Below are 26,135 nucleotides of genomic sequence, written 5' to 3'. Positions count from 1 at the left end.
ACAGAGTTTAGTAATGCTTATCAAACACTCATTTGGAACATCTCACAGGTGAACAGACTAATTGGGAAAAGGGGGGTGCCATGATTGGGATTAAAAGCAGCTTTCATGAAATGCTCAGTCATTCACGAACAAGGATGGGGCGAGGGTCACCACTTTGTAAACAAATGCGTGACCAAATTGTTTAAGAACAACATTTCTCAACGAGCTATTGCAAGGAATTTAGGGATTTCACCATCTACGGTCCGTAATATCAAGAGGTTCAGAGAATCTGGAGAAATCACTGCACATAAGCAGCAAGGCTGAAAAACAACATTGAATGCCTGTGACCTTTGATCCCTCAGGCGATACTGCATCAAAAAGCGACATCAGTGTGTAAAGGATATCACCACATGGGCTCAGGAACACTTCAGAAAACCACTGTCAGTAACTACAGTTCGTCGTTACATCTGTAAGTGCAAGTTAAAACTCTACAATGCAAAGCGAAAGCCATTTATCTAAAACACCCAGAAACGCTTCGCTGGGCCCAAGCTCATCTAAGATGGACTGATGCAAAGTGGAAAAGTGTTCTGTGATCTGACGAATCCGCATTTCAAATAGTTTTTGGATACTGTGGACGTCGTGTCCTCCGGAACAAAGAGGAAAAGAACCATCCAGATTTTTATAGGCGCAAAGTTCAAAAGCCAGCATCTGTGATGGTATGGGGGTGTATTAGTGCCCAACGCATGGGTAACTTTCACATCTGTGAAGGCACCATTAATGCTGAAAGGTACATACAGGTTTTGGAGCAACATATGTTGCCATCCAAGCAACGGTATCATGGACACCCCCTGCTTATTTCAGCAAGACAATGCCAAGCCACGTGTTACAACAGCGTGGCTTCATAGTAAAAGAGTGCGGGCACTAGACTGGCCTGCCTGTAGTCCAGACCTGTCTCCCATTGAAAATGTGTGGCGCATTATGAAGCCTAAAATACCACAACAGAGACCCTGGACTGTTGAACAACTTAACCTGTACATCAAGCAAGAATGGGAAATAATTCCACCTTGAAAGCTCCAAAAATTGGTCTCCTCAGTTCCCAAACGTTTACTGAGTGTTGTTAAAAGGAAAGGCCATGTAACACAGTGGTAAAAATGGCCCTGTGCCAACTCTTTTGCAATGTGTTGCTGCCATTAAATTCTAAGTTAATGATTATTTGCAAAAAAAAAAAAAGTTTCTCAGTTCGAACATTAAATATCTTGTCTTTCAATTGTCTTTCAAAATATTCAGTCTATTCAATTGAATACAAGTTGAAAAGGATTTGCAAATCATTGTATTCTGTTTTTAATTACCATTTACACAACGTGCCAACTTAACTGGTTTTGGTTTTGGATTTTGTACTAAAAATGTGTTCTTTTACAACCAGAGCTCAACATACAGTGGGGCAATTTTTTTACACAACTGAATCACACAATCAATCTCACTCAATAGACTCTAGTAGCCTGTGTAGTATATTATAAGACCACCTTTTAACCATTCCTCAATTCAAAAAACACAGCTTGTTTGTTTCTTGTGATCCGTCAACACTCAGGGATTTATTGGAATTTTGATTTTCAGTCAAGCAAGGTCTTGTCAATAGTGAGGTGTAGTGAATTCCAGCTATGATTTGTCTTCTGCAGATATACATTGTTTCCCTCCCTCCAAACCCCTGATATATTTCTTGTCATGCATTGAGAAAACAGAGGTGGAGGGACCAGAAATGCATGCAGAAACAAGCTTGTGGTCTTGGCCAATCAAGAGAAAAGAATAGAAAACTCTGTTTTTCTCTCAGCAGTATAGTGGAAAATAACAATTTGCTGCTCATCCAGGTAAAACACCAGTTACCACAACACTGGCTATTTCCCCCATAAATAACATTTTACTTAGCTCGGTAATGGCCTCAATTACAATAACACAGGGTCAAGTGTAAGAGGAGCAAACAACAGTACGTGACTTGCACGGACAATGAAAGGAGTGACTGTGTGTCAGGTAAACAAAAAGGCTACCAATATGTGCGCTCGCTGTGGCTTTGTAAACAACTTACAAAAAGTATGCAGCATGTATTCATCTGATAAACATAACAGTGGAATCATTTATTAACCAAGAATATTCTTTCATTCTCTAATTTCAGTAATCTTGATTATCAATCTGCTAGGGATTAATCACTGTTGTTGCTAAATTTACAGTTCCCGCATTTTGTTCATAGCAATGACAAACTGAAGCTGGCAGGGAACATGAGAGTCAACAACTACGTGACTAACATTCCCTCCTGGTCTGATAGAATACACAAGCAGCAGATTTCCTTCTGCTCCCTTGTTGTTCCTGCCTGTTGATTAAGTAGCCCGCACCCCAGCTGTTATTATTAGAAAAAACCTGAACAGTTGGTTGGTAAGTCAAAAGCTCTCCACCACAGGTACTGTAGTAGGAATGGTTAAGACTGACATGTTTCCTAGATTCACTGTTTTTAGAATTCAGGCCTTATAGGGGGGACCTATGATGATTTTAATCTACATTTAACACACTTCCTTTTGGTCTAGATCAGTGGTTCTTAACCTTGTTGGAGGTACCGAACCCCACCAATTTCATATGGACATACACCGAACCCTTCTTTAGTAAAAAATAAAATGTTTTGGGTTTTTTTCAAATTCAAGACAAAGTTATGTTTTTGGTAACACTTTAGTATGGGGAACATATTCTAATTAACAAAGACTTAATTTACAGTTTTTTGGACTCTAGGGGAACATATTCTAAGTAACAAAGACTTAATTTAGAGTTATTTGGTTAGGGTTAGGTTAGAGGATTAGGGCCAGGGTTAGAGGGTTAGGCTTACAATAAGGCCATGCCAAGTAAGGCATTAATAAGTACTTAATAATGACTAGTTAAGAGCCAATATGTTACTAATTTGCATGTCAATAAGCAACTAATTAATGGTAAATATGTTCCCCATACTAAAGTGTTACCATGTTTTTTTACTGGTGCACAAAATGAACTGTGCATGAACATCACCTTGTTCAAAGAACAAAACCAACACAGTGCATAAACTCACAACAAATTACACACCTGCAAATCAGTCTGACTTTTGCTGTTGCCGTATCCGTAATACGCCGATAGGGACAAGTTTTTATTTACACGATGAGTCGGGTGTGTGTTGACCTCCGCTGAACCCCTGAGCCCGACTCACCGAACCCCTAGGGTTCGATCGAACCCAGGTTAAGAACCACTGGTCTAGATAATATGTCCTGGATATACTTTTGGTGTAAATGTTGCAAAAATGTCACACCACATTCAAAGTTATAACCAACTTGCTGAATATGTCTGCCAATGGTTTATGTGAAGAGGCGTTACCTTTAGATTGCAAATGAGACGCGCCACACACCACCCTCTCCAAAAGTATGATAATTATAATTTTAATCACCGCATTAAAAAAAGCTGCATTTAGCAGCATTTATCTCACTGCATGTCGTACTTATGTGTTAACGTGCACGTGCCAAGATTAGATGAAAATAGTACTTTATACTAACATCTTTCTGGTGGTCCTCCAAACCAGGTTGTAAAGTCACAAGGGCGCTGTCTTTTTCGTCAGAGTTTAGTGTTTAATCCAAGTTTGTACTGGCCCATCTTGACAAAACAGTCCCGTGTAAAATGTTGTGGACAAATAAACACAAAAGTTTTTATTTTATAGACATCAGAGCAGGCGGGAGGGCTTGAAACAAAACGGAATAACAAAGGAGGCTGAGAGAAGCAGTCTTGGCTAAGCAGAGGGGGAGGAGGCGCAATCTGTACGTCCGTCAATCTGTGACATCACAAATGGCCCATGGTTAAAAAAAAAACTCATTCAGATGCATCCAAAACTGCGTGCAAGTTGACGTTCAAATGGTTGAACCTAATGATTTGACGTATTGGCATTGTTTAACACCAGTATCCAACATTGTAACAGCATTAACAAGTCAGAAAAGAGGAACATCATCATACTGTAGGTCCCCTTTAAACATTCATTTTGCTGTGAATTCCTGTAAAATGCAAGTGGTCTGCAAACAGAACTCTAGTGGTTTGTTAAACTTGCATTTTCCTAATAGTGAGATAAAAGAGAGAGTTTACAAATAGGTAAAGTATGCTTTCTGCCTCTGGACTTTGACATTGCTGATTGTGTTACCTAACAGCGATGCATTTACATATTATTGGATTTATATATGATTGTATTTAGTTACGAGCTTTTTGGCTGTTGTTTGAAGTAATATTTGTAACAAGGTTGTGCCGTTTGAGTAATAAAGAGTTAATATATTGTTACATGATGCTGTTCCTGCCTAATTTACACAACAAACAAAACTGAGCAATAGAGAGTTAATATATTGTTATAAGGCTGCAGCTAACGATTATTTTTCTATCGATTAATCTATAGATTATTTTTTTCGATTAATCGGTTAATCTATAGATTATTTTTTCGATTAATCTATAGATTATTTTTTCCTTTTGCCGATTATTTTTTTATTCAAAATGAAGATGAAAAAATAAATGTAGGCCCGTTTTTTCAAAAGGCATGGCTTTTATTTACAAAAAAAAAAGAAGTATGGCCACTCAGTCAACATTGACAACAACATGACTAAATATTCTGTAACAATGTAAACATTTAAAACTTTTAATATTTAACAAAATTAAAAGTAGCTTATTTGCTTTTTAATGTGCAAATATAAAAGTCAACATCCAGTGCAAATCTTAATATTCTGCAATAGTATAAGCATTTCAAAAGTAAAAGTATTGCTTATTTTGCTTTAAAATGTGCAAAAATAAAGATAAACATCCAATACAAAAAAGTGCAAAACGAAATATTCTGTAACAGTGTAAACATTTCAACAAAAGTTAAAGTATTGCTTATTTGCTAAAATGTGCAAAAATAAAGATAAACATTCAATACAAAAAAGTGCCAATCTAAATATTCTGGAGCACTGTAAACATTAAATATTGCTTTTAAAATGTGCAAAATAAACATCCAGTCCAACACAGTACACAATAACCAATTCTACTCATTCCAGTGAGTGTCTAACAGTTGAAATGAAGAAAGGTTAGCATGTCTACATGCTTTGGTTCTTTTCTTGTTTACAATATTCCCAGCAGCTGAAAATAGGCGCTCAGAAGGGGTCGATGTGGCTGGAACTGAGAGCTAATTAGCCTTCACCTCAAGCCAGGATTGCGAGTGAGCTGAGCTGCAGTTTAAGTTTCTAGAAGGTCAACGGGCTCATAGTGATGTTACTAGTAGTTGACTGGGAGGTGTTTATTATCATTTGGGGAGAGTCTGCTGCCTGATGCTCACCTGCTAAACACCTATCTGCTCCACGCTGAAGCGCTGACTACATGCGCTCTGAATACACACTGCTGATTGGCTGGTAATGCTTCATGTGTACCAATCAGATGGTTGTGTGGGTGGGACAATGCTGCGTGTGTACCAATCAGATGGTTGTGTGGGTGGGACAATGCTGCGTGCTGAGACAGAGGCAGACGGAGCAAAGCAGCTTGTTAAGACTTTAGCTTCAGCTTAGGAACTCGTTCGGTACACCCCCGTACCGAACCGAAAGCCCCGTACCGAAACGGTTCAATACAAAACACGTACCGTTACACCCCTAGCAGATACAAATGACACATTCATGTTTTTGTGTAATGATGACAACGTATGCTCGCGCGGACGATTGACTAGTTGATGGTTTTCTTTTCAAATGTTCGTTCATAGCCGTTGTGCTGCTATGATAGGCCATTTCCGCTCGACACAGTGTGCATACAACAACATTATTAGGCCGTTTATTGAAATACTCCCACACTTTTGACCACTTTTGGCATACTTTTCCCCCCTCGCTCGCACCGCTCGCATCGTCTTCTTTGATCGTCTGCTTTGCGCTTCGCCATGACGGTAGTGTGACGTCATTATGCGACGCGTCGACGCACAAAAACGGCGTCGACGTATTTACGTAACCGATGACGTCGACTACGTCGACGCGTCGTTTCAGCCTTATATTGTTACACACTGCTGTGTCTGCTTCTTTTAATCAAGAAACAAACAAAAGTTTTGATTAAGACGGTTGACGTGTGCGTTTGATCGCCTCTCAAGCTCGACATCCTTCCCTCAAACAATCAGAACTAAAACAAAGTTAGTGCAAATGAGAAGAAACGGACGGCCAAATCAGACAAACAAAATTTAGTATGTCCTACCTGTTATTGAGCCTTACTGCGGAGTCAGTCTGCATCACAAAAGCTACAGCAAGCCTCTGGCCATGCGGCCAAATAACGAACATTCATGCATAAAAATACTGAGAAGCTGCAGAAGCTGCGTATCACTTTGCTCAGTCTAGACCTGACTCAACAAACTGGATAGTCAAGCAATAGCTTGGATTGACAAAAAAATCGCTTGTTGTGTTGTCGTCCCAGAAGTGACTTCTCCGGTCCGTCATTTAAAGATGTCGGACAAAGTGTTGCCAGATGCCACAAGAAAAACACACAACAGTTCTATGAAAATAACTAGCTCATAAGAAGGGGATAATACGCAGACTTGGCAACACTGGGCGGAGAATGCAAAAGTTTGCTCTCCAAAGTAAATTCTACACAATAAAACTACTGTAGTTGTTTGTACTACATGCTACTGTATTGATTTTCAAACAGTATTTATTATGTAAAAGTTAACTTGTCTTTTTAAAAGGCATATTATATGTTAAAATTGTGTTTTTTTGGGAGGGCCAAGCATGGATTAATTTGATTTTAGTTAATTTTAAATGGGCAAGGCTGCGTTGAGATGCGAGTATTTGAGTTACGAGCTTTGTCGTGGAATGTATTTAAACTAAATTCTACAGCTGTAAAAGGGGGATCACAAGCAACTCAAAAGCAAGCAATCCAAATAAAAGCCCAAATTAAAAGCCCAAGTTTGCTTATTATAGTCATAGCCAGCTGCAATATATCATACCAACCGCAGCAAATGTCAATTTTGTAAACCAATAGTCCCAAAGTCTCAAAAGACCACTTGAAAAAAAGCAGACAAGGACTAACAGCAATAAATAAAAGACATACACCAATAGCTTGGCTGGTAACACAGAGCAGTGGGGGTAGTGGGGCAGGGGGGTGTTATGGTAGGCATCTTTGAGTAATGAAATGACTGTTGTGTGATTGCTCCTCACCAGTTTCATATTATATTATCAGCAAGCTTGCTCAAATAAAGACCAGTCGTATAATTAACTTGATCACTCTATTGTGTGGGATAGAGCGAGCAGAGCATTGTAAAAGTGTGGCCACGGAGACAGAAATGACATGTCGCTGAGTAAATAAAGTGTGTTAAATAAAAAGGACAAGGCATAGACCTGTTAAATAGGAAAGGTATCCTAAAATGACCCTTTTTGCGCTGTGGCACCAATTAAAAATGAACAAATATGATGCATTATACTGTAAGTGATACGCCATCGTTGAGGACAGGAGCATATATATTTATTAAAACTTTATATATTTGCCATTAGTTTCAATGCATTTATATGGCTTTCTATTGATACAGATTTCTACTTCTATTCTAAATGTCATGTATGCATTCATTTTGTGCAATATTTTATGTATGCTTGTTTGGTGCAATCTCCCATGTGTTACCACATGTGTTAATGCAAAGTACTTGTGCAATAGATAGGACTATGTGCAGTAATACCAGCACCTTAACTTTACGAGGCCAAGGAAGATTGGAATATTGGGAGTATTTTCTTCCTTTAGCCCACTTATTATATGCAGCAATTTATCACGCTTTCACTTTAGCACTGTAGCACTTCTCTTTAACTTCTATGGTGACTTTGTTCTTGATCTGTCCTGAGCTCAGGTCATGCAGCAACTGACTGTTTTTACATGGGTCTCTATTTTATTTTACTTTCATTATCATATATCGGAGTGTGTATTTTATTGTAATGTTATGTCTGATGTTTGTGCTGTCTAACTTAACATTTTATGGACCTTGTTGTATATGCCATCAGCCTGCCAGGGACTGCAGATGGAAATTAACATTTGACTACAATCTGGAAAATGTAAATTTTATATGTTCAATAATGTGCAATGTCCCATGTAACAAAGATATGACAAACATAGCAAATGGCGACTTCCTATCAGGAGTTGTATTGTACACATGTGAACAAACTTATTAGTGTGTTCTAGTGGGACATGAGAAAGTTAAGCTGGGGAAATTGCGGTTGTTTATAAATTGCTTAATGTTTCTGGTCGGACCGGTAGCAAATGCATCACAGACCAGTACTGGTCCCTAGACCGGTGGTTGGGGACCATTGTTCTAAGGCTTTTGGAAGATGCCATTTTCTAATTTAATAACAGGGGAAACACTATACTAGATGCAATATGATTTTATTGATGCTATTATTGATTGTACTTCATCATTCTGAGTCCTAATAGATTATTTTATTGACCTGATTTTTTGTGTGGCTGTTGACTCAGGTTTCAGTTTCAGCAGACCTGTTGAATTATGGGAGTTTTTACAAAAAAAGATATGCCAATACAGTGCATAGAGGGGAAGCCATTAGCGCAACCATTGAATAAAACAACATTAACTTAGTATACAAACTAGAAACAGGAGCAGGGTATTTATAGTTATCTCAGATCAACTTAGTATGGAGTAGAATGACCCCCTAAACTTGAACAGAAAACTGTGTGTGTGTGTGTGTGTGTGTGTGTGTGCGAGCATGCTCGTTAGCAAATGTGTGCCCGTGCTGGAACAGGAGGCGGTCGAGCTGCCCTGTCCTCTGATTAACACTCTCCCCATGTAGAATAATCACACTCTTCCTTCAGCGCCACTAATGTGTCATAAATTCTTTACCCTGTGAGATGGTTGCTCCTCACTAATCCCAAAGTCAAAATGCACAGCCTACATTACTAGATGTTTTCCTAGTAACGTTCGTTCATCGTTAAATTTCATAATTATAGAGACCTTGTTGCTATAGAAACCAAATTGGTGCAAAATTTGAAGGGAAATGTGTAATTTGAAAAAAGTGGGGCCAAAACTGTCAGTCTTGTAGTTGCAGGAAAGAGAATAACAGTCATAATATTAGTCTGCAATAATCTTGGTACTGACCACCGTCAATTAAGACAAAGTAAAGACAAAAAGTATTACTTGGATTGCCAATTGTTGGTTATCAGGGTATTGCAAAATCTACTGTTAACGCGAGAAACATCTTCTTTTTGATCTGTTTGTATTGATAGTTTGCAATAATTTGAAACACGCACCATCAACACTTACAGTACTGAAGTGGAACAGCAATACACTGTGTGAGCAATGACGTCATCACACTCAGTGGATTGGTAGTGTTTGCCAAATAATTACATAGACTGGTATGTCAAATTTGCATAAATCTATGACACACTTGCAACAAGTGAATAAAAAAACATTAGGAGAAAAATTGTCAAAATTGTCAAAAGACGTCGTTGGCAACACTGCAAACACTGAGTGTTGAAATGTTTATGTTTGTCTCTTTAAATATGTATATGTTTTAGAGTGTTTCTTAATGATAATGGAGGTTTACGTCACTTCTGGTTTATATTTTGTCACATGGGCTCACTTTCTGTTGTTGACACATCCTTGTATGGATCTTCATATTTATTAATCTAAGAGTACAGCCTGTAGGTTTAATATGCACAATTGGTTACCTATATTGCTTTGACAGCAATGTGCTAGCACAAGTTTAGATTGGGGTATTACGTTTGTAATGGCGAAAAACACTATTGTGTCTTGCATTCATAATAGCTTTTAAGATGGCTAGTGATTAGCGCACAAGCTGCTTCTCCAGGAAATGAGCAGTATTACAGCTACTTTATCAAAGTGTGGTAATCAATCATGTCATTACGATAATTAAAACTTTACCAGTAATACTGACTGTCAAGATGGTTGGTTGGATGGATGTAATTAAAATTACCATTGTTTCTGGGTAATAGAGCACACCTGTATTTAAGCCGCACCCACCAAATTTCAGAAGAAAAACTACTTTCACGAAAGGGTAGGATAGACTTTTATTGATCTCACAATGGGGAAATTTAGTTGTTGCAGTGCAGGTTTTACATACAGTAACAGAAATAAAACGTAATCAAAAAATGTTTGTAATAAATAATACAAATTGCACACTAATATGTATAGATAAGATATAAACTAAAACACAAACATCTGTATCGCACACCACTAGCTGCTGAAGCTAGCTCTCTAGTCAACGCGGCTCGCCGAAGGGCTCTATAAATAATTTTTGTAAACCTTTACCACCAAAACTGGAGCTGCCAATACGATATGCAGTGCAATTTTCAAATTACCGTAAGTCTTGAACTATAACAAGTATTTCAATGGTTAAAATCTGTGCTTTGGAGTGAGATATGGATTATTACAGTAATTTACGTCATCAGCTCCAAACAGACGAGGCAAGAAGCAGAGTGGGCGGGGTTTGTTTACATCAGCCAGCCTGAGAAGTAAATGTCAGAGGGACAAGGAAGCAGATTTCTACAACAAAGTTCTGTTCTGTAGAAAAGTGATATTATATGGATTATTACTATATGGATCTGTGGGTGTTTTTTGTCCTTTGTGTTCATGTTTCACCGAGTTTGTTGCATATTTTTTGCATTTTGCTTTATTGTAGAAGATCGATCTTGCGACGTTGCCTGGGAAGTAAGGAGGAGGGACGTTATATGTTCTTACTATTTAGTGTTTTATCGTTATTACAAATCCCACATTATTAATATTATACAGTATATACACACACATACATCTATATATAAACAGACATATATATATATATATACACACATATATAAATATATATACACACACACATATATGCACACGCACATGTGCGCCCACACCCACAGTGTGTGGCGCCCACACCCACACAGTGTGTGGCCCCCTGAGTCAAAATGATTGCCAATGTCTAAGCTAAACACACTCAATTCCTCCAAAGTGAAGTTTTGGTGAATTTACGAAACTGAAACAATACAAAAATAATGCCATTTTAAGGTAATAATACTAAAACAAACACTTGTAAACGTGTTAGCATATTCGCTAATACTAACGACGCTAGCTTCATTAAATTATGATAGCCCGTACAAATATGCACAAAAACACTCATACATTCATCACACATGGGACGGTTTAGTGACTATGAATTGTTTTAGTTAGAGGGGAAAACTTACAAATGAATGAAAAATCATTTCGACCAGAAACGCTATGTACGTTTACTTCCGGTTCAAGGCATGGAACAGAAAGTACAACCCGTAAAACCTGCAGTGAGCCAACTCGTTCAAAAGATGGCACCAAAGCACACAAACAATAACACTAATTTGTTCAAAAGAAAGCACCATAGCACAAACAATAACACACCTTTTCAGTGTCTCTGCCGGTGTAATCTGAAAACTAATAGTTGGACACAAAACATTATGGCCATTAGTGAGGAAAAATCCATAAATTAGCCGAATCGTTTTATAAGCCGCAGGGTTCAAAGCGTTAATACTGGTAATTGTTACAACTTTTGTCATATACTTAGCAGCTTTAAATAATACATTGTACATTGTTTAAAATGATTCATATAATCTTCTAATTATCCAAACAAAATTACAGGATTCTGTTAAAGTAAAATTACAACACAAACTAAAACTACAATCATAATTACAGTATGTTAGTTTGGACAAACGGTTGGAAAGCAACATATGATGTCATATCACCTTTGCATGGCGGAAGGATGACGTAGAATGTTTTCGCGAATTATCTTCAGAATTCTCCATTGATGGTGTCCTGAGTGTTCTCATTCTTGTAAGAATTAATAAATCATTGTCAACTCTTTCATTCTTCAAAAGTATTATTGAGGTTAGACGACACATTTCACATTTAAATTCACATTTAAGCGTAAACTTTGAAAGTCTATTTAAAGCAGGAAAGGCCCATAAGGTCAATTGTCTAGTTTTCCCAACACCTCAATGCAAAAACAACGACATTCAGTTCTACTCTTTGTATTACTGTGAACACTTTTCATTTTCAGACACAACATAACACAAATAATAATTGCATTGTTAAATAAGTGTTTTTCCAACTTGAACACTTGACAAGCTGCGCTCCCTGAACACACGGTCACATGTACTGTGACACAAGGTTGACTAATACGAGTTAAACCTCATACTGTTCCAGTTATTGCTGTGTGAGCGTTTCCTTTCAGCAGTTTTCTTTTTGCAAATCAAAGTAGGGGGAGGTGGGGTGGGGTTCGGGTTTGGCTGGTGTCAGGAGTTAAGGAGACATGATGAATTGGGTTGCTGAAGTCTACTTCTGCATAGGCTTGATTGATTAGGATGATATTACACCTCCTGTAATGTACACTTGGTTGCAGCTTGCAGCTTTCCCAATAGCTGCTGAATCTATGTTTGAAACTTGGAACTATAACACAACATGGCAGCCTCAAGAGAAAACGTAGGCTATTCATATTCCATACACCTTTTGTAGGATATACTGTATTTGCATCTGAGTATCTCTGTAGGTTTTCTTGTGGAGTATTGAGCGTCTCGGCGGCAGCAACACTAACCTCTTAGGTCACATATTCAATAAATAGCAGAAGTGATGAGCTCAGCTATGGGAAACAGCTCTGCATGATCAGATATTTGTGTCAACAAGAAGCCAAGGATGCTGATTTAAGTCTGCTTTATTGTGCTTTTACAATATGTGTTCTATATTGCGTGCAACAGAGCGACACTGCAACTTCTCTTCCATCTAAGGCTGCAGCTAACGATTATTTTTCTATCGATTAATCTATAGATTATTTTTTTCGATTAATCGGTTAATCTGTAGATTATTTTTTTCGATTAATCTATAGATTATTTTTCCTTTTACCGATTATTTTTTTACTCAAAATGAAGATGAAAAAATAAATGTAGGCCCGTTTTTTCAAAAGGCATGGCTTTTATTTACAAAAAAAAAAGAAGTATGGCCACTCAGTCAACATTGACAACAACATGACTAAATATTCTGTAACAATGTATACATTTAAAACTTTTAACATTTAACAAAATTAAAAGTAGCTTATTTGCTTTTTAATGTGCAAATATAAAAGTCAACTACCAGTGCAAATCTTAATATTCTGCAATAGTATAAGCATTTCAAAAGTAAAAGTATTGCTTATTTTGCTTTAAATTGTGCAAAAATAAAGATAAACATCCAATACAAAAAAGTGCAAAACGAAATATTCTGTAACAACAGTGTAAACATTTCAACAAAAGTAAAAGTATTGCTTATTTGCTAAAATGTGCAAAAATAAAGATAAACATCCAATACAAAAAAGTGCCAATCTAAATATTCTGGAGCACTGTAAACATTAAGTATTGCTTTTAAAATGTGCAAAATAAACATCCAGTCCAACACAGTACACAATAACCAATTCTACTCATTCCAGTGAGTGACTAACAGTTGTAATGAAGAAAGGTTAGCATGTGTACATGCTCTGGTTCTTTTCATGTTTACAATATTCCCAGCAGCTGAAAATAGGCGCTCAGAAGGGGTCGATGTGGCTGGAACTGAGAGCTAATTAGCCTTCACCTCAAACCAGGACTGCGAGTGAGCTGAGCTGCAGTTTAAGTTTCTAGAAGGTCAACGGGCTCATAGTGATGTTACTAGTAGTTGACTGGGAGGTGTTCATTATCATTTGGGGAGAGTCCGCTGCCTGATGCTCACCTGCTAAACACCTATCTGCTCCACGCTGAAGCGCTGACTACATGCGCTCTGAATGCGCACTGCTGATTGGCTGACAATGCTTTGTGTGTAACCAATCAGATGGTTGTGTGGGTGGGACAATGCTGCGTGCTGAGACAGAGGCAGTAGGAGCAAAGCAGCTTGTTAAGACTTTAGCTTTAGCTTAGAAACTCGTTCGGTACACCCCCGTACCGAACCGAAAGCCCCGTACCGAAACGGTTCAATACAAAACACGTACCGTTACACCCCTAGCAGATACAAATGACACATTCATGTTTTTGTGTAATGATGACAACGTATGCTTGCGTGGACGATTGACTAGTTGGTTTTCTTTTCAAATGTTCGTTCATAGCCGTTGTGCTGCTATGATAGGTCATTTCCGCTCGACACAGTGTGCATACAACAACATTATTAGGCCGTTTATTGAAATACTCCCACACTTTTGACCACTTTCGGCATGCTTTTTCCCCCTCGATCGCACCGCTCGCATCGTCTGCTTTGATCGTCTGCTTTGCGCTTCGCCATGACGGTAGTGTGACGTAAATATGCGACGCGTCGACGCACAAAAACGGCGTCGACGTATTTACGTAACCGATGACGTCGACTACGTCGACGCGTCGTTTCAGCCTTACTTCCATCCATCCATTTTCTACCGCTTATTCTCTAGTAAGGAACAGTCATGTGATTATTGGTTCTGTTTGTTTTGTGGATTACAGTATATAACCTTGTTGTAGTATTAATAGTAGGGGTGGGAATCTCCAGCCACCTCACAATTTGATTAAGACTGGAAAAACTCACAGGTTACTACCTAAACAATGTTTGACCCAAATTGTTGGGATGATTAGCACTACTAAACATTAGATTTTACTACTGAGCCACCGACATTAGAATTCCTAAATATTGGCTGCAATATGAAGCATTTGACCCTCCTCTGTTATGGCTGGTTATGGAGGCAAACTCTACCAAACCAGTATCTGTAAGGGCTTTGGTTCACTCTCCCATCCACTCTACTACTTCTGCTTTCAAGAAAAATCCAACCATAAAAACCTAATTCAGAATTTGGGTTCAGTTTAAGTGCTATTTTGGCTTACAGACTATTTCTAGTCTTGTACCCATCACTGCTAACCATTCTTTCCCTCCCTCTCTAGTTGATAGTGCCTTTTTAAGATGGTCAAGTCTGGGGATCAACAGCATTAAAGATTTATACATTACCAACACTTTTGCCTCTTTCCAGTAATTTTGTGATACATTTTTCCTTCCTAATTAACACTTTTTTAGATGTTTATATATTTTTGTTCGTCATACTTTCTCTAGGTTTCCAGATTTACCTAATGACACAGTTTTAGATGTGTTTCTGACACCGCTTCCAACTTTAAAAGGATCAGTTACACATATTTATAACCACATTTTTCTTTTACACCCTGAGTCTCAAAATTCAATTGAGTCACTTTGGGAAGAGGATTTATGAGTGAGCCTATCTGAGGAGAGCTGGACAGAGATGTTAAGTAGAGTTCATAAGTCATTTATTTGTGCTAGACACAGCCTTATTAAATGTACTTATTTTACCAAAGTCCGGCTGGCTAAGATGTATGACGGAATATCGGTATGATGTGATCTGTCTCCAGCTATCTTAATACAAATGTTTTGGCTTCGCCCATCCCTGGTAATTAGCGAAAAGATGGAACCAAATCCTGTAAGCGGACTATTTGGGGTAGCCCCTCTGTTATTTTCCCTTAGCAAATCCAAAAAGAGTCCTGTAGCATTCATTATTTTATTGGCTAGAAGACTCATTGTGTTAAATTGGAAGGCAACAGCACCTTTTCTCAAACTGTAGAAGGTTAGGCTGACAATGAATGGCTGTTCCGTGAAGTTTCAGGATTTAAGGAATTAAGTTTAAACTACTTTTATATCAAACATGCTTGTGCTGTGTATCGTAACTGATTTTATTGAAAAAATGCATACTGAAGTCATGAAAATCGATTATTTTCTTATACCCCCCACAAATCAGTCAAGCCCCGGGAGAGAAAAAATCCTGGCGCTGTCCCTGGGCAAGTAACCTGTACACAGTGATGGGCAAGTTACTTGGAAAATGTAGTAAGTTAAGCTACAAGATACTCTCGATTAAATGTAGCTAACCACATCTATTTATTTATTTATGTATTTATTTAGTTTGCTTTTTCTTTGGCCCACCCCTATAATGTTATTCATTTTCTCTAACTGCAGTAAAAACAGCATCTATCTATATCTTAACAAAAAAAACAATGACTTGTGTGTTGCTTGGTAACAGTTGGTAATGGTTATGTACAGTAAAACTTTTCATTAACTCAACTCACCTCACCGTGTGTTCCTAAATTTGTGTTGGACATATTTGATGAAGAGAGCATTTATGATTCTGGTTTACAGAGTAAACAACTAAAAACTAAAGTTGAGGGCATTGTTTTCTCTAAACACATACATTTGTCTAAATATGGCCAAGGACACGCATTATTGTGTGTTTCCTGGACGTCGTCTTCATCACTATAGGAAAAATGTAATCTGGTGGAAATAATTCCTCTGCCATTTTCAATTACGTTTTTTTTTTTTTTTGAGTCGTTGGCTTTAAACATCCCTCTGTCTCCAACTCCCTCGTCGTCATGTGACATGAGTGCGTAACTGTTATCATACAAACATCAACCAATAATCATGGATTTTCTCCATATGTATGGATGTTCTAATTTATCCAGTTCATTGTATTTACTCAATTATTTTTTGGGGGCCTGGATTCAGTCCATTTTCTCTCTTTGTAGCTTGTAGCTTTGATGTAAGATAGCTAGCTACATGGGTCTTAAAGTAGCTAAGCTACAGGAAAAGCTACTCATTAAAAAAGTAGCTAAGATCCCGCCAAGCTACTGGAGAATGTAGTTAAGCTGCGTAGTTTAGCTTCATGTAGTTTGTTACTGCCCATCACTGCCTGTACATAATCCGTCCCTATGGTTAACTCTTCTGCTACGAAGAGAGGCACAGGGACTGCTAATGAACCCCTCGATCGTCCATGCATTTTAAATGTAAAGCATGCATCTGATTAATCTGTGTCCTAATTAGATTGAACAATTAACCTGCTTGCTTGACGACACTGCATGAACTGCAAACCCCTCTAAATACTCAAGTGTTTAGTAAGACTAAGCTTGCTCAAAATAAAGCTTTCTATGAGACAGTTACATGTTTAGGATTCATAATAGATTTAATATTATACTGTACATTACAACCTCAAAGAGCAAACCAGGTTGGTTTCAAAGATGCTGGTTTGAACTGCAAAAAATTGTTTTGCATGACATGCATGGGGAAAATTTTAAGTGAATTTAAGAGGCTTTTTTTCCTTTAAAAAGCTTGGTTGATTCCTACACATACAATATATATGAATTATAGTTTCTACTGCAACAACACTGAAGATAAACACCAACAATGTCATTAACATTAGACAGGTGACTCAATGTAAAAATAAAAATAAAAGCCTTGGGGCTGTTGACTCACTGCTGTATAGTTTAACTATGCACTTCCAGCTGATCTCACATGTTCTAAATGCCTCAGTTGTTAACTGCCCTACAGACAAACAAGCCACAGAATGCAACCAGTGCAACCCATCAGCTGGTTGGTCTCACATATTCATCTGCTGAAGAGTTGCTTGGTTTTAAAACTTAGCGGGTGACTTGGTAAATTCCATCTCTCAAGTCATTGCAAATGCTGCATTCATTTCATTAGACCTTCAAATTGTACATAGTATGATCACACTTACATGCACCCAATTAAAATTTAGCAAGGTTACAAATCTTTATTCTTGCACAAACTGCTGCCTCGCCTGGGTTGATGTTGGTTGGGATGAAGGACGTACTTGGTCATTTGGGGGCCCAAAGCAAACCTAGTCATTGAGGCCCTTCACATAACAAAAACAACATGGTAATTTTAGATCAATACTAAAGCTTGGTAATTCACGCAATGAGTATCACTGGTCACAACACTTGCACTGGTATTGATAGAAAGTGAGGAACGTTAACTATCATTTCATTAAGTGTAAGCAATTTTTCGGAAACCATTATTTTTTTAGTGCAATTGGACCGGATGTGGCGCTTTGCGCTATTATTGTGAAAGCCGGAAGTGTGTGGCTGGTGGGAAAAAAAGAGCTTGAGTGCCTCTCGAGTTTCTACCTGACAAGTATTAGTTTGTATTGTATTAGTTTCTACATGTAGCTTATCAGTCGAAAGTGATCATGATTGATAATATGGAATAATCGTAGCAACTTTTTTTTGCAAACGTGTATCTCAATCTGTGTGTGTGTAATCCAATTTGCGTGCTTGTGTACCAATTTGTGTGTCTGTATATCAATCCGAGTGTGTGTATTCAGATCTGTGTACATGTGTTCTAGATCCGCGTACGTGTTTTAGATCTGCGTACGTGTGTTTTAGATCCGCATACGTACGTTTTAGATCCACATACCCGTGTTTTAAGTTGTCTGTCTGTCCCTAATCAGAGAGAACCCTCAATAGGCTGTCTATTTACACGTCACGTTTGCAACACTTCTGCCGTGTAAGATTTGAGTGTGCGCATGCGGATTCACGAGCGTGTGGTACAATTTGTGTGCGCCCACATTTAGAAGTGCATGCTGATGTTTAAAATTTCCTCAAAATCCTGGTCAAAAATTAAACCGGAAGCTTGTGGATGGCTACCAAAAGCACCTTATTGCAGTGAAACTTGCCAAGCGACATGTAACCAAATATTAACAATGCTGTATGTATACTTTTGACCCAGCAGATTTGGTCCCATTTTCAGTAGACCCATAATAAATTCATAAAAGAACCAAACTTCATGAATGTTTTTTTGTGACCAACAAGTATGTGATCCAATCACTCTATCACAAAAAATCCGCTACACCTCCCTGATACCGAAGTACATGTCAAACTACTTCCTTAACGTAAATGACCACCATAACCACAACACCAGAGGGAGCTCCACTAACCACGTTAAACCCAGATTCCAATCTAACAAAGGTCTTAACTCATTCTCTTTCTATGCCACATCAATATGGAATGCACTCCCAACAGGTGTAAAAGAAAGGGCATCTCTATCCTCCTTCAAAACCGCACTAAAAGAACACCTCCAGGCAACTTCAACCCTAAACTTACACCCTCCCTTCCTCATCATACCTCTTCGGATTGTAAGTAATCAAATGTAAATAATCAAATGTAGACACTTTTTCTTATACTTTCTGATCCCACTCTCTGTCCACTACTTGCTGTACATATCCTACCAAGTCAGTCCTACACTGTTTCAATGTCCATTTCTCTGATGATACAACTGTTGATGACTGAAGTGTTGATACCAACCAAACCTAAACCCCCCCGACCCCTCCATATCCCACACCCCAGATTGTAAATAATGTAAATAATTCAATGTATATACTCTGATGATTATCTTGTGTGATGACTGTATTATGAAAATAGTATATATCTGTATGATGAATCAATTTAAGTGGACCCAGACTTAAACAAGTTGAATAACTTATGCGGGTGTTACCATTTAGTGGTCAATTGTACGGAATATGTACTTCACTGTGCAATCTACTAATAAAAGTTTCAATCATTCAATCAACAAAACAAATAAGAGTTGTAGAAAGTATTGCAAACTCCAGACAGCCATGACAATGATTGACCGATTGAGACTTTTATTAGTAGGTTGCACAGTGAAGTACATATTCCGTGTGAAGTACATATTCCGTACAATTGACCACTAAATGGTAACACCCGGAATACGTTTTTCAACTTGTTTAAGTCGGGGTCCACTTACAGATGATACAGATATATACTATCAGATATATACTATCATCATAATACTGTCATCACACAAGATAATCATCAGAGTATATACATTGAATTATTTACATTATTTACAATCCAGGGTGTGGAGGAGGGGGGGGGGGGTGGGGGTAGGTTTGGTTGTTATCAACAATTGAGAACAGAGAAATGGATATTGAAACAGTGTAGGTCTGACTTGGTAGGATATGTACAGCAAGTAGTGGACATAGAGAGAGAGAGAGATCAGAAGGCATAAGAAAAAGTATCTACATTTGATTATTTACATTTGATTATTAACAATACGGGGAGGGTGTTAGTTTAGGGTTGAAGTTGCCTGGAGGTGTACTTTTATTGCGGTTTTGAAGGAGGATAGAGATGCCCTTTCTTTTATACCTGTTGGGAGCGCATTCCACATTGATGTGGCATAGAAAGAGAGTTCCTTACAAGTGTATGTAAACTTTTGACCACGACTGTATACATAAATAATTTTTTTTCTTCATCTTTTTCCATTTTCACACATCTCTGAAAGAGGTCCAGGGAGCCACTAGGGCGGCCTAAAGAGCCTCATGCGGGGTTGCTGAACCCCGACACAGACTTGACAGCAGTCATGCCAGCTGCTCTTTCAAAAGTCCCTTTTTTGACATTGAACCAAACACAAGTTAAAAGTCCACATACATAATACTGTCGTAATACTGACGCACTATTGCACAGAAAGGAAATCGATGTTGATATAAAAAATGCCACCGTTTTAAATCACTTTAACGCATAAAGCCACCCCGAATGCACCAACTGCTACTTAGCTGCATGGAACAGTCAAACATGGTGAATATGTTCGCTTGTGCGGTAAAAGGCGACAGAAAAGTCAAGATATTTGAAGGGATTTCGGGATATAACAATGTACACGTTGACAGTCTAGCTTGGCTAAAGAAGCTTTCAGAATATTCTCCAAAGTGGCGACAAACACTTCCACCCACCTGTTTTGGAGTTAACGGAGCTTTTATTGAGTACAGTGTGGGCATGGTAGGGGTTATAGTGCACGTCGTCCTCCTGGCCGAACCCAGGCCACAGTCTGTGGGTGAAGACGTCCCGGACTGCCCTCGCCCCGCTGCCAGTTACAGAGAGAATGTAGCGGTAGTCCATAACTTCAACTAAAACTTAGTTTAGCCGGGTAAGAACGACGACTTGATGCTGGCTACCGACGCCGCGGTCATTCCACTGGCTTGCAACATTCAACATGTGGCGTGAAAAGTGTCTGACAACGCACACATTCCAAAACAGGAACTATTTCTGATACGTCAACAACTGCACACTCCTTTCTCTGCCCCTAGTGGTCGCATGCTGTACTACACTAGGTTAGAACTATTGGGTGCCAAACTCGTTTTCATTGAGGGCCACTTGTAATAGCGAATGTTATATATTTTTAAATATATATTTTTACGCACACTGTAAAAATATGTAGATTTTAAAGTTTAAAAAAAAGGAAACTCGTTCAGAATGTTACTGTAAATATACAGTGTTTTTTACAACATAGTATGGTAGATGGGAAAACAGTTCCACTGCTTGTATTTATTTTTTTAATCATTAAATCAACATAAAATCATAAGATACACTTACAGTTACAGTTCTCACTCATTTACACTCATTCACACAAAAGGGTTGTTTCCTTCTGTTATTAATATTGTGGCTCCTACAATATACACTATATCAGTGTTTTTCAACCTTTTTTGAGCCAAGGCACATTTTTTGCGTTGAAAAAATCCGGAGGCACACCACCAGCAGAAATCCTTAAAAATTAAACTCAGTTGACAGTAAAAAGTCGTTGTCGCAATTGTTGGATATGACTTTAAAGTATAACCAAGCATGCATCACTATAGCTCTTGTCTCAAAGTACACTGCAAAAACTGAAATCTAAGTAAGTATCTAAGTATCTCAAATAAGGGTGATATTTGCTTATTTTCTGTCTGATAAGATAATTCTTCTCACTATGCAGATTTTATGTTAGAGTGTTTTACTTGTTTTAAGTGTTTTGGTCCTAAATGATCTCAGTAAGATATTACAGCTTGTTGCTGAGATTTGATGACCTATATTGAGTAAAACATGCTAGAAAGTAGAATATCAACTGTTGCAAAGCTGTGTCATCAACACTCACAAGTATAAAACTACTTTTTCAAAGTAATCATTTCTTATTTCAAGCATGAAAAAAAATTCATGACTTTGACACAATTGTGTCTCATAATTAAAACAGATGACAGCCAAATGGACTTTGCTGTTTTATTTTCAATGAAACAATAGAAAATATGTACTCATATAGTAGTACAGTTGTTATTAGTGAGAATATACTTATTTTAAGGCATTTTTGGGTTCATTGAGGTTAGCTAATTTTACTTCTTTTGGAAAGTCTTGACAAGGCAAATTTTCTTGTTCTATTGGCAGATAATTTTGCTTAGTTCAAGGAAAATACCCCTCATTTTTGTAATTTTTTTTCTTGTTTTTGAACACTGACTTTTTGCAGTGAATGTGTACTGTCACCACCTTTCACATCACGCCCTGACTTATTTGCTGTTTTCCTGCGTTTTAGTTCTTGTCTTGCGCTCCTATTTTGGTGGCTTTTTTCTTTTTTTTGGAATTTTCCCGTAACAGTTTCATGTCTTCCTTTGAGCGATATTTCCCGCATCTACTTTGTTTTTATCCTTCTTTGAGGGGACATTGTCGATTGTCATGTCATGATCGGATGTACATTGTGGACGCCATCTTTGCTCCACAGTAAGTCTTTGCTGTCGTCCAGCATTCTGTTTTTGTTTACTTTGTAGCCAGTTCCGTTTTAGTTTCGTTCTGCATAGCCTTCCCTAAGCGTCAATGCCTTTTCTTAGGGGCATTCACTAGTTGTTTATTTTTGGTTTAAGCATTAAAGGCCTCCTGAAACCCACTACTACCGACCACGCAGTCTGATAGTTTATATATCAATGATGAAATCTTAACATTGCAACACATGCCAATACGGCCGGGTTAACTTATAAAGTGCAATTTTAAATTTCCCACGAAACTTCCGGTTGAAAATGTCTATGTATGATGACGTATGCGCGTGACGTCAATGGTTGATACGGAAGTATTCGGACCCATTGAATCCAATACAAAACGCTCTGTTTTCATCCCAAAATTCCACAGTATTCTGGACATCTGTGTTGGTGAATCTTTTGCAATTTGTTTAATGAACAATGGAGACTGCAAAGAAGAAAGCTGTAGGTGCGATCGGTGTATTAGCGGCGGACTACAGTAACACAACCAGGAGGACTTTGAGATGGATAGCAGACGCGCTACCGTGAGTACAGTTTTGGCTTCCAAACATTTGATCGCTTGCCCGTACGTGCGTGTCGCTATGTGCATGTCACGTACGTAACTTTGGGGAAATATATGTTTCTTGCCGACTCTGATGGCGGCCGGGGTGTCGTTGAAAGCTACAACGCCCGCCGCCGTCCCGTAGCTAAATTAGCTTCAATGGCGTTGTTAGCAACAGCATTGTTAAGCTTCGCCAAGCTGGAAATTATTAACCGTGTAGTTACATGTCCATGGTTTAATAGTATTGTTGATTTTCTGTCTATCCTTCCAGTCAGGGGTTTATTTATTTTGTTTCTATCTGCATTTGAGCCCGATGCTATCACGTTAGCTCAGTAGCTAAAGAGCTTCGCCGATGTATTGTCGTGGAGATAAAAGTCTCTGTGAATGTCCATTTCGCGTTTTCGACTCTCATTTTTAAGAGGATATAGTATCCGAGGTGGTTTAAAATACAAATCCGTGATCCACAATAGAAAAAGGAGAAAGTGTGGAATCCAATGAACCCTTGTACCTAAGTTACAGTCAGAGCGAAAAAAGATACGTCCTGCACTGCACTGTAGTCCTTCACTTTCACTTTCCTCATCCACAAATCTTTCATCCTCGCTCAAATGAATCGGGTAATCGTCGCTTTTTCGGTCCGAATCTCTCTCGCTGCTGGTGTAAACAATGGGAAAATGTGAGGAGTCCTTCCTCCGGGGACGTCACGCTACTTCCGGTACAGGCAAGGCTTTTTTAAATCAGCGACCAAAAGTTGCGAACTTTATCGTCGTTGTTATCTACTAAATCCTTTCAGCAAAAATATGGCAATATCGCGAAATGATCAAGTATTACACATAGAATGGATCTGCTATCCCCGTTTAAATAAAAAAAATTCATTTCAGTAGGCCTTTAAACACCTTTTTACCTGCACGCTGCCTCCCGCTGTTTCTGAGATCTACAAAGCAATTAGCTACCGGCTGCCACCTACTGATATGGAAGAGTATTACACGGTTACTCTGTCGAGCTCTAGACAGCATCGACACTCAACAACAACACATCATTTGCAGACTATAATTACTGGTTTGCAAAAAATATTTTTTTACCCCAAATAGGTGAAATTAGATCATCTCCTACGGCACACCAGACTGTATCTCACGGCACACTAGTGTGCCACGGCACAGTGGTTGAAAAACACTGCACTATATTGCCAAAGGTATTTGGCCACCCATTCAAATGATGAGAATCAGGTGTCCTAATCACAATCTTACAATGGCATTGTTTTTGTGTTGTTTCAGTTTTGTAAACTCACCAAAACGTTACCAGGGAGATATTGACTCTGTTTAGCTTACTGGAGAGCACGACAACGACTTCTGTTTTGTTTGATCAGCCAATTTGCTACCGTTACACACACTATTTGGAAACAATTAGGGTATGTAAATTAACATGTACAAAATATTTCATACTAGTACACTGTATATCTGAGGCCTATAGTCCGGTGCTGCTAATGTATGTAAAAATATGTTTTTCTTCTAAAATTTGGTGGGTGCGGCTTAAATTCCGGTGCGCTCTATAGCACGGAAAATACGGTAAATCCTTTGGTTTTTACCCTCAAAGTCCTCCTGTGTCCAGGGAATTAAAATGAGAGTTTCTAAACATTTACGAATTATATATTTTTAAATATATATTTTTACACACACTGTAAAAATATGTCGATTTTAAAGTAAAAAAAAGGAAACTCGTTCACCAGAATGTTACTGTAAATATAAAGTGTTTTTTTTGTTTTTTACAACATATTATGGTAGATGAGAAAACAGTTCCACTGCTTGTTTTTATTTTTGTATTATTAAATCAACATAAAAACACAAGATACACATACAGTTACAGTTCTCACTCATTTACACAAATTAATGTTATTAATATTGTGGTTCCTACAATATACACTATATTGCCAAAGGTATTTGGCCACCCATCCAAATGATGTGAATCAGGTGTCCTAATCACTTGGCCAGGTGTATAAAATGAAGCTCTCAGGCATTGAGACGGTTTCTACAAACATTTGTGAAAGAATGGGCCGCTCTCAGTGATTTCCAGCGTGGAACTGTCATAGGATGCCACCTGTGCAACAAATCCAGTCGTGAAATTTACTTGCTCCTAAGTATTCCAAAGTCAACTTTATTATAAGAAAAGTGAAGAGTTTGGGAACAACAGCAACTCAGCCACCAAGTGGTGTGTTTCTTTGTTGTTGTTTTTCTTTGTTGTTATTTTTTTTTCAAATAAATGACGAGCAAAAAAAAATCTCAGATGATATTATGGCAATAAAATTGCATCAATATTTTTCTAGTTAACTTTAAAGTATGCACGCAAGTATTAACCTGTCATCAATCATGATGTTAGTGTAATTAATATAATTTTAGAACATTGACTGCATTTGTTCATACATTAACTTGTTCACAGATAGGTTCATAAAAGGGCAAATAATAAGGATTTTAAATGTCTCCTATTGCAGTGGTTATTGGTATTACATATCAGTTTGTGATCAAAGTTAAAATCTCCACATTCACCTTTCATGGATATTAGCATAGTTTTTTATTTAAATATTTGTTTATAATTGCAATAGTTGATGAAGACAATGTCAACAGAGACATCTTTAGGTTATTTAAGGAAACAGAGCCAGACTTCTGACAACTTATGTGCTTATCTGACCATTGACGGTGGGGGGTGGCGTTTGCAGTAATTGAATAACCCTTAAAAATGATTTATAAAGTAGCAGATCCTTGATAAATCATGGCTGTGTGAGAGCTCAATTTAAATGAAAGCGTTTCTCATCTTAAGCTCAGCTATGACAGAATATGAAACAAGGGGAGAGCTGGAAAAAGTGAGATTGTAGGCTTGCGTCAGGGAGGCAAGAACAATACTAAATGTGCTCCATCTGCTGGACACAGTGAGGAGTGAAGGTCTTTGTGACCTCTAATGAAAGTTCATGTAGCAAGCAAACAATAACAACATAATGCTAAAGGAAAATAATGAAATGGCTTAAATTGCACAATAACATGACTTTATTATACTACCTTGTGACTCACATACACCAATAATGTACTTTTTCTTATGATGTATAGTTTTTTTCATCATGAAGCAAGATTGCATATGTGTGAGATACTGTAGCTTGACTGACAAATATGTGGTATCTAAATCAGAGTTCATACTTCTTAAGGTAAAAAAAAATTAGCTTTGAAAAGTCCCTCTGCATGTCATTTACCGTAATCTGAAAA

At 38.0% G+C, this 26,135-nt stretch overlaps 1 protein-coding gene across 4 annotated transcripts in view; it reads right to left on the bottom strand.

The window, feature by feature from the left end:
• oxr1a (oxidation resistance 1a) overlaps positions 1–26,135 on the bottom strand; it is a 341,369-nt gene that overhangs the window by 101,694 nt on the left and 213,540 nt on the right. Inside the window, exon 1 of one of the 4 annotated variants that reach the window (XM_062063684.1) lies at positions 20,529–20,888. The exons of the other annotated variants lie outside the window; for them this stretch is intronic. Coding sequence (XP_061919668.1) covers positions 20,529–20,694 — 166 coding nt within the window. The 5' untranslated portion in view covers positions 20,695–20,888. Of the gene's footprint in view, positions 1–20,528; positions 20,889–26,135 lie in introns of those variants that run through there. 4 annotated transcript variants of the gene reach the window in all.

The sequence above is a fragment of the Entelurus aequoreus genome, linkage group LG11 (genome assembly GCF_033978785.1).
Source record: "Entelurus aequoreus isolate RoL-2023_Sb linkage group LG11, RoL_Eaeq_v1.1, whole genome shotgun sequence".
NCBI lineage: Eukaryota > Metazoa > Chordata > Actinopteri > Syngnathiformes > Syngnathidae > Entelurus > Entelurus aequoreus.
Note: the sequence above shows the minus strand (reverse complement) of the source record. Positions and strands in the feature narration are given on the sequence as shown.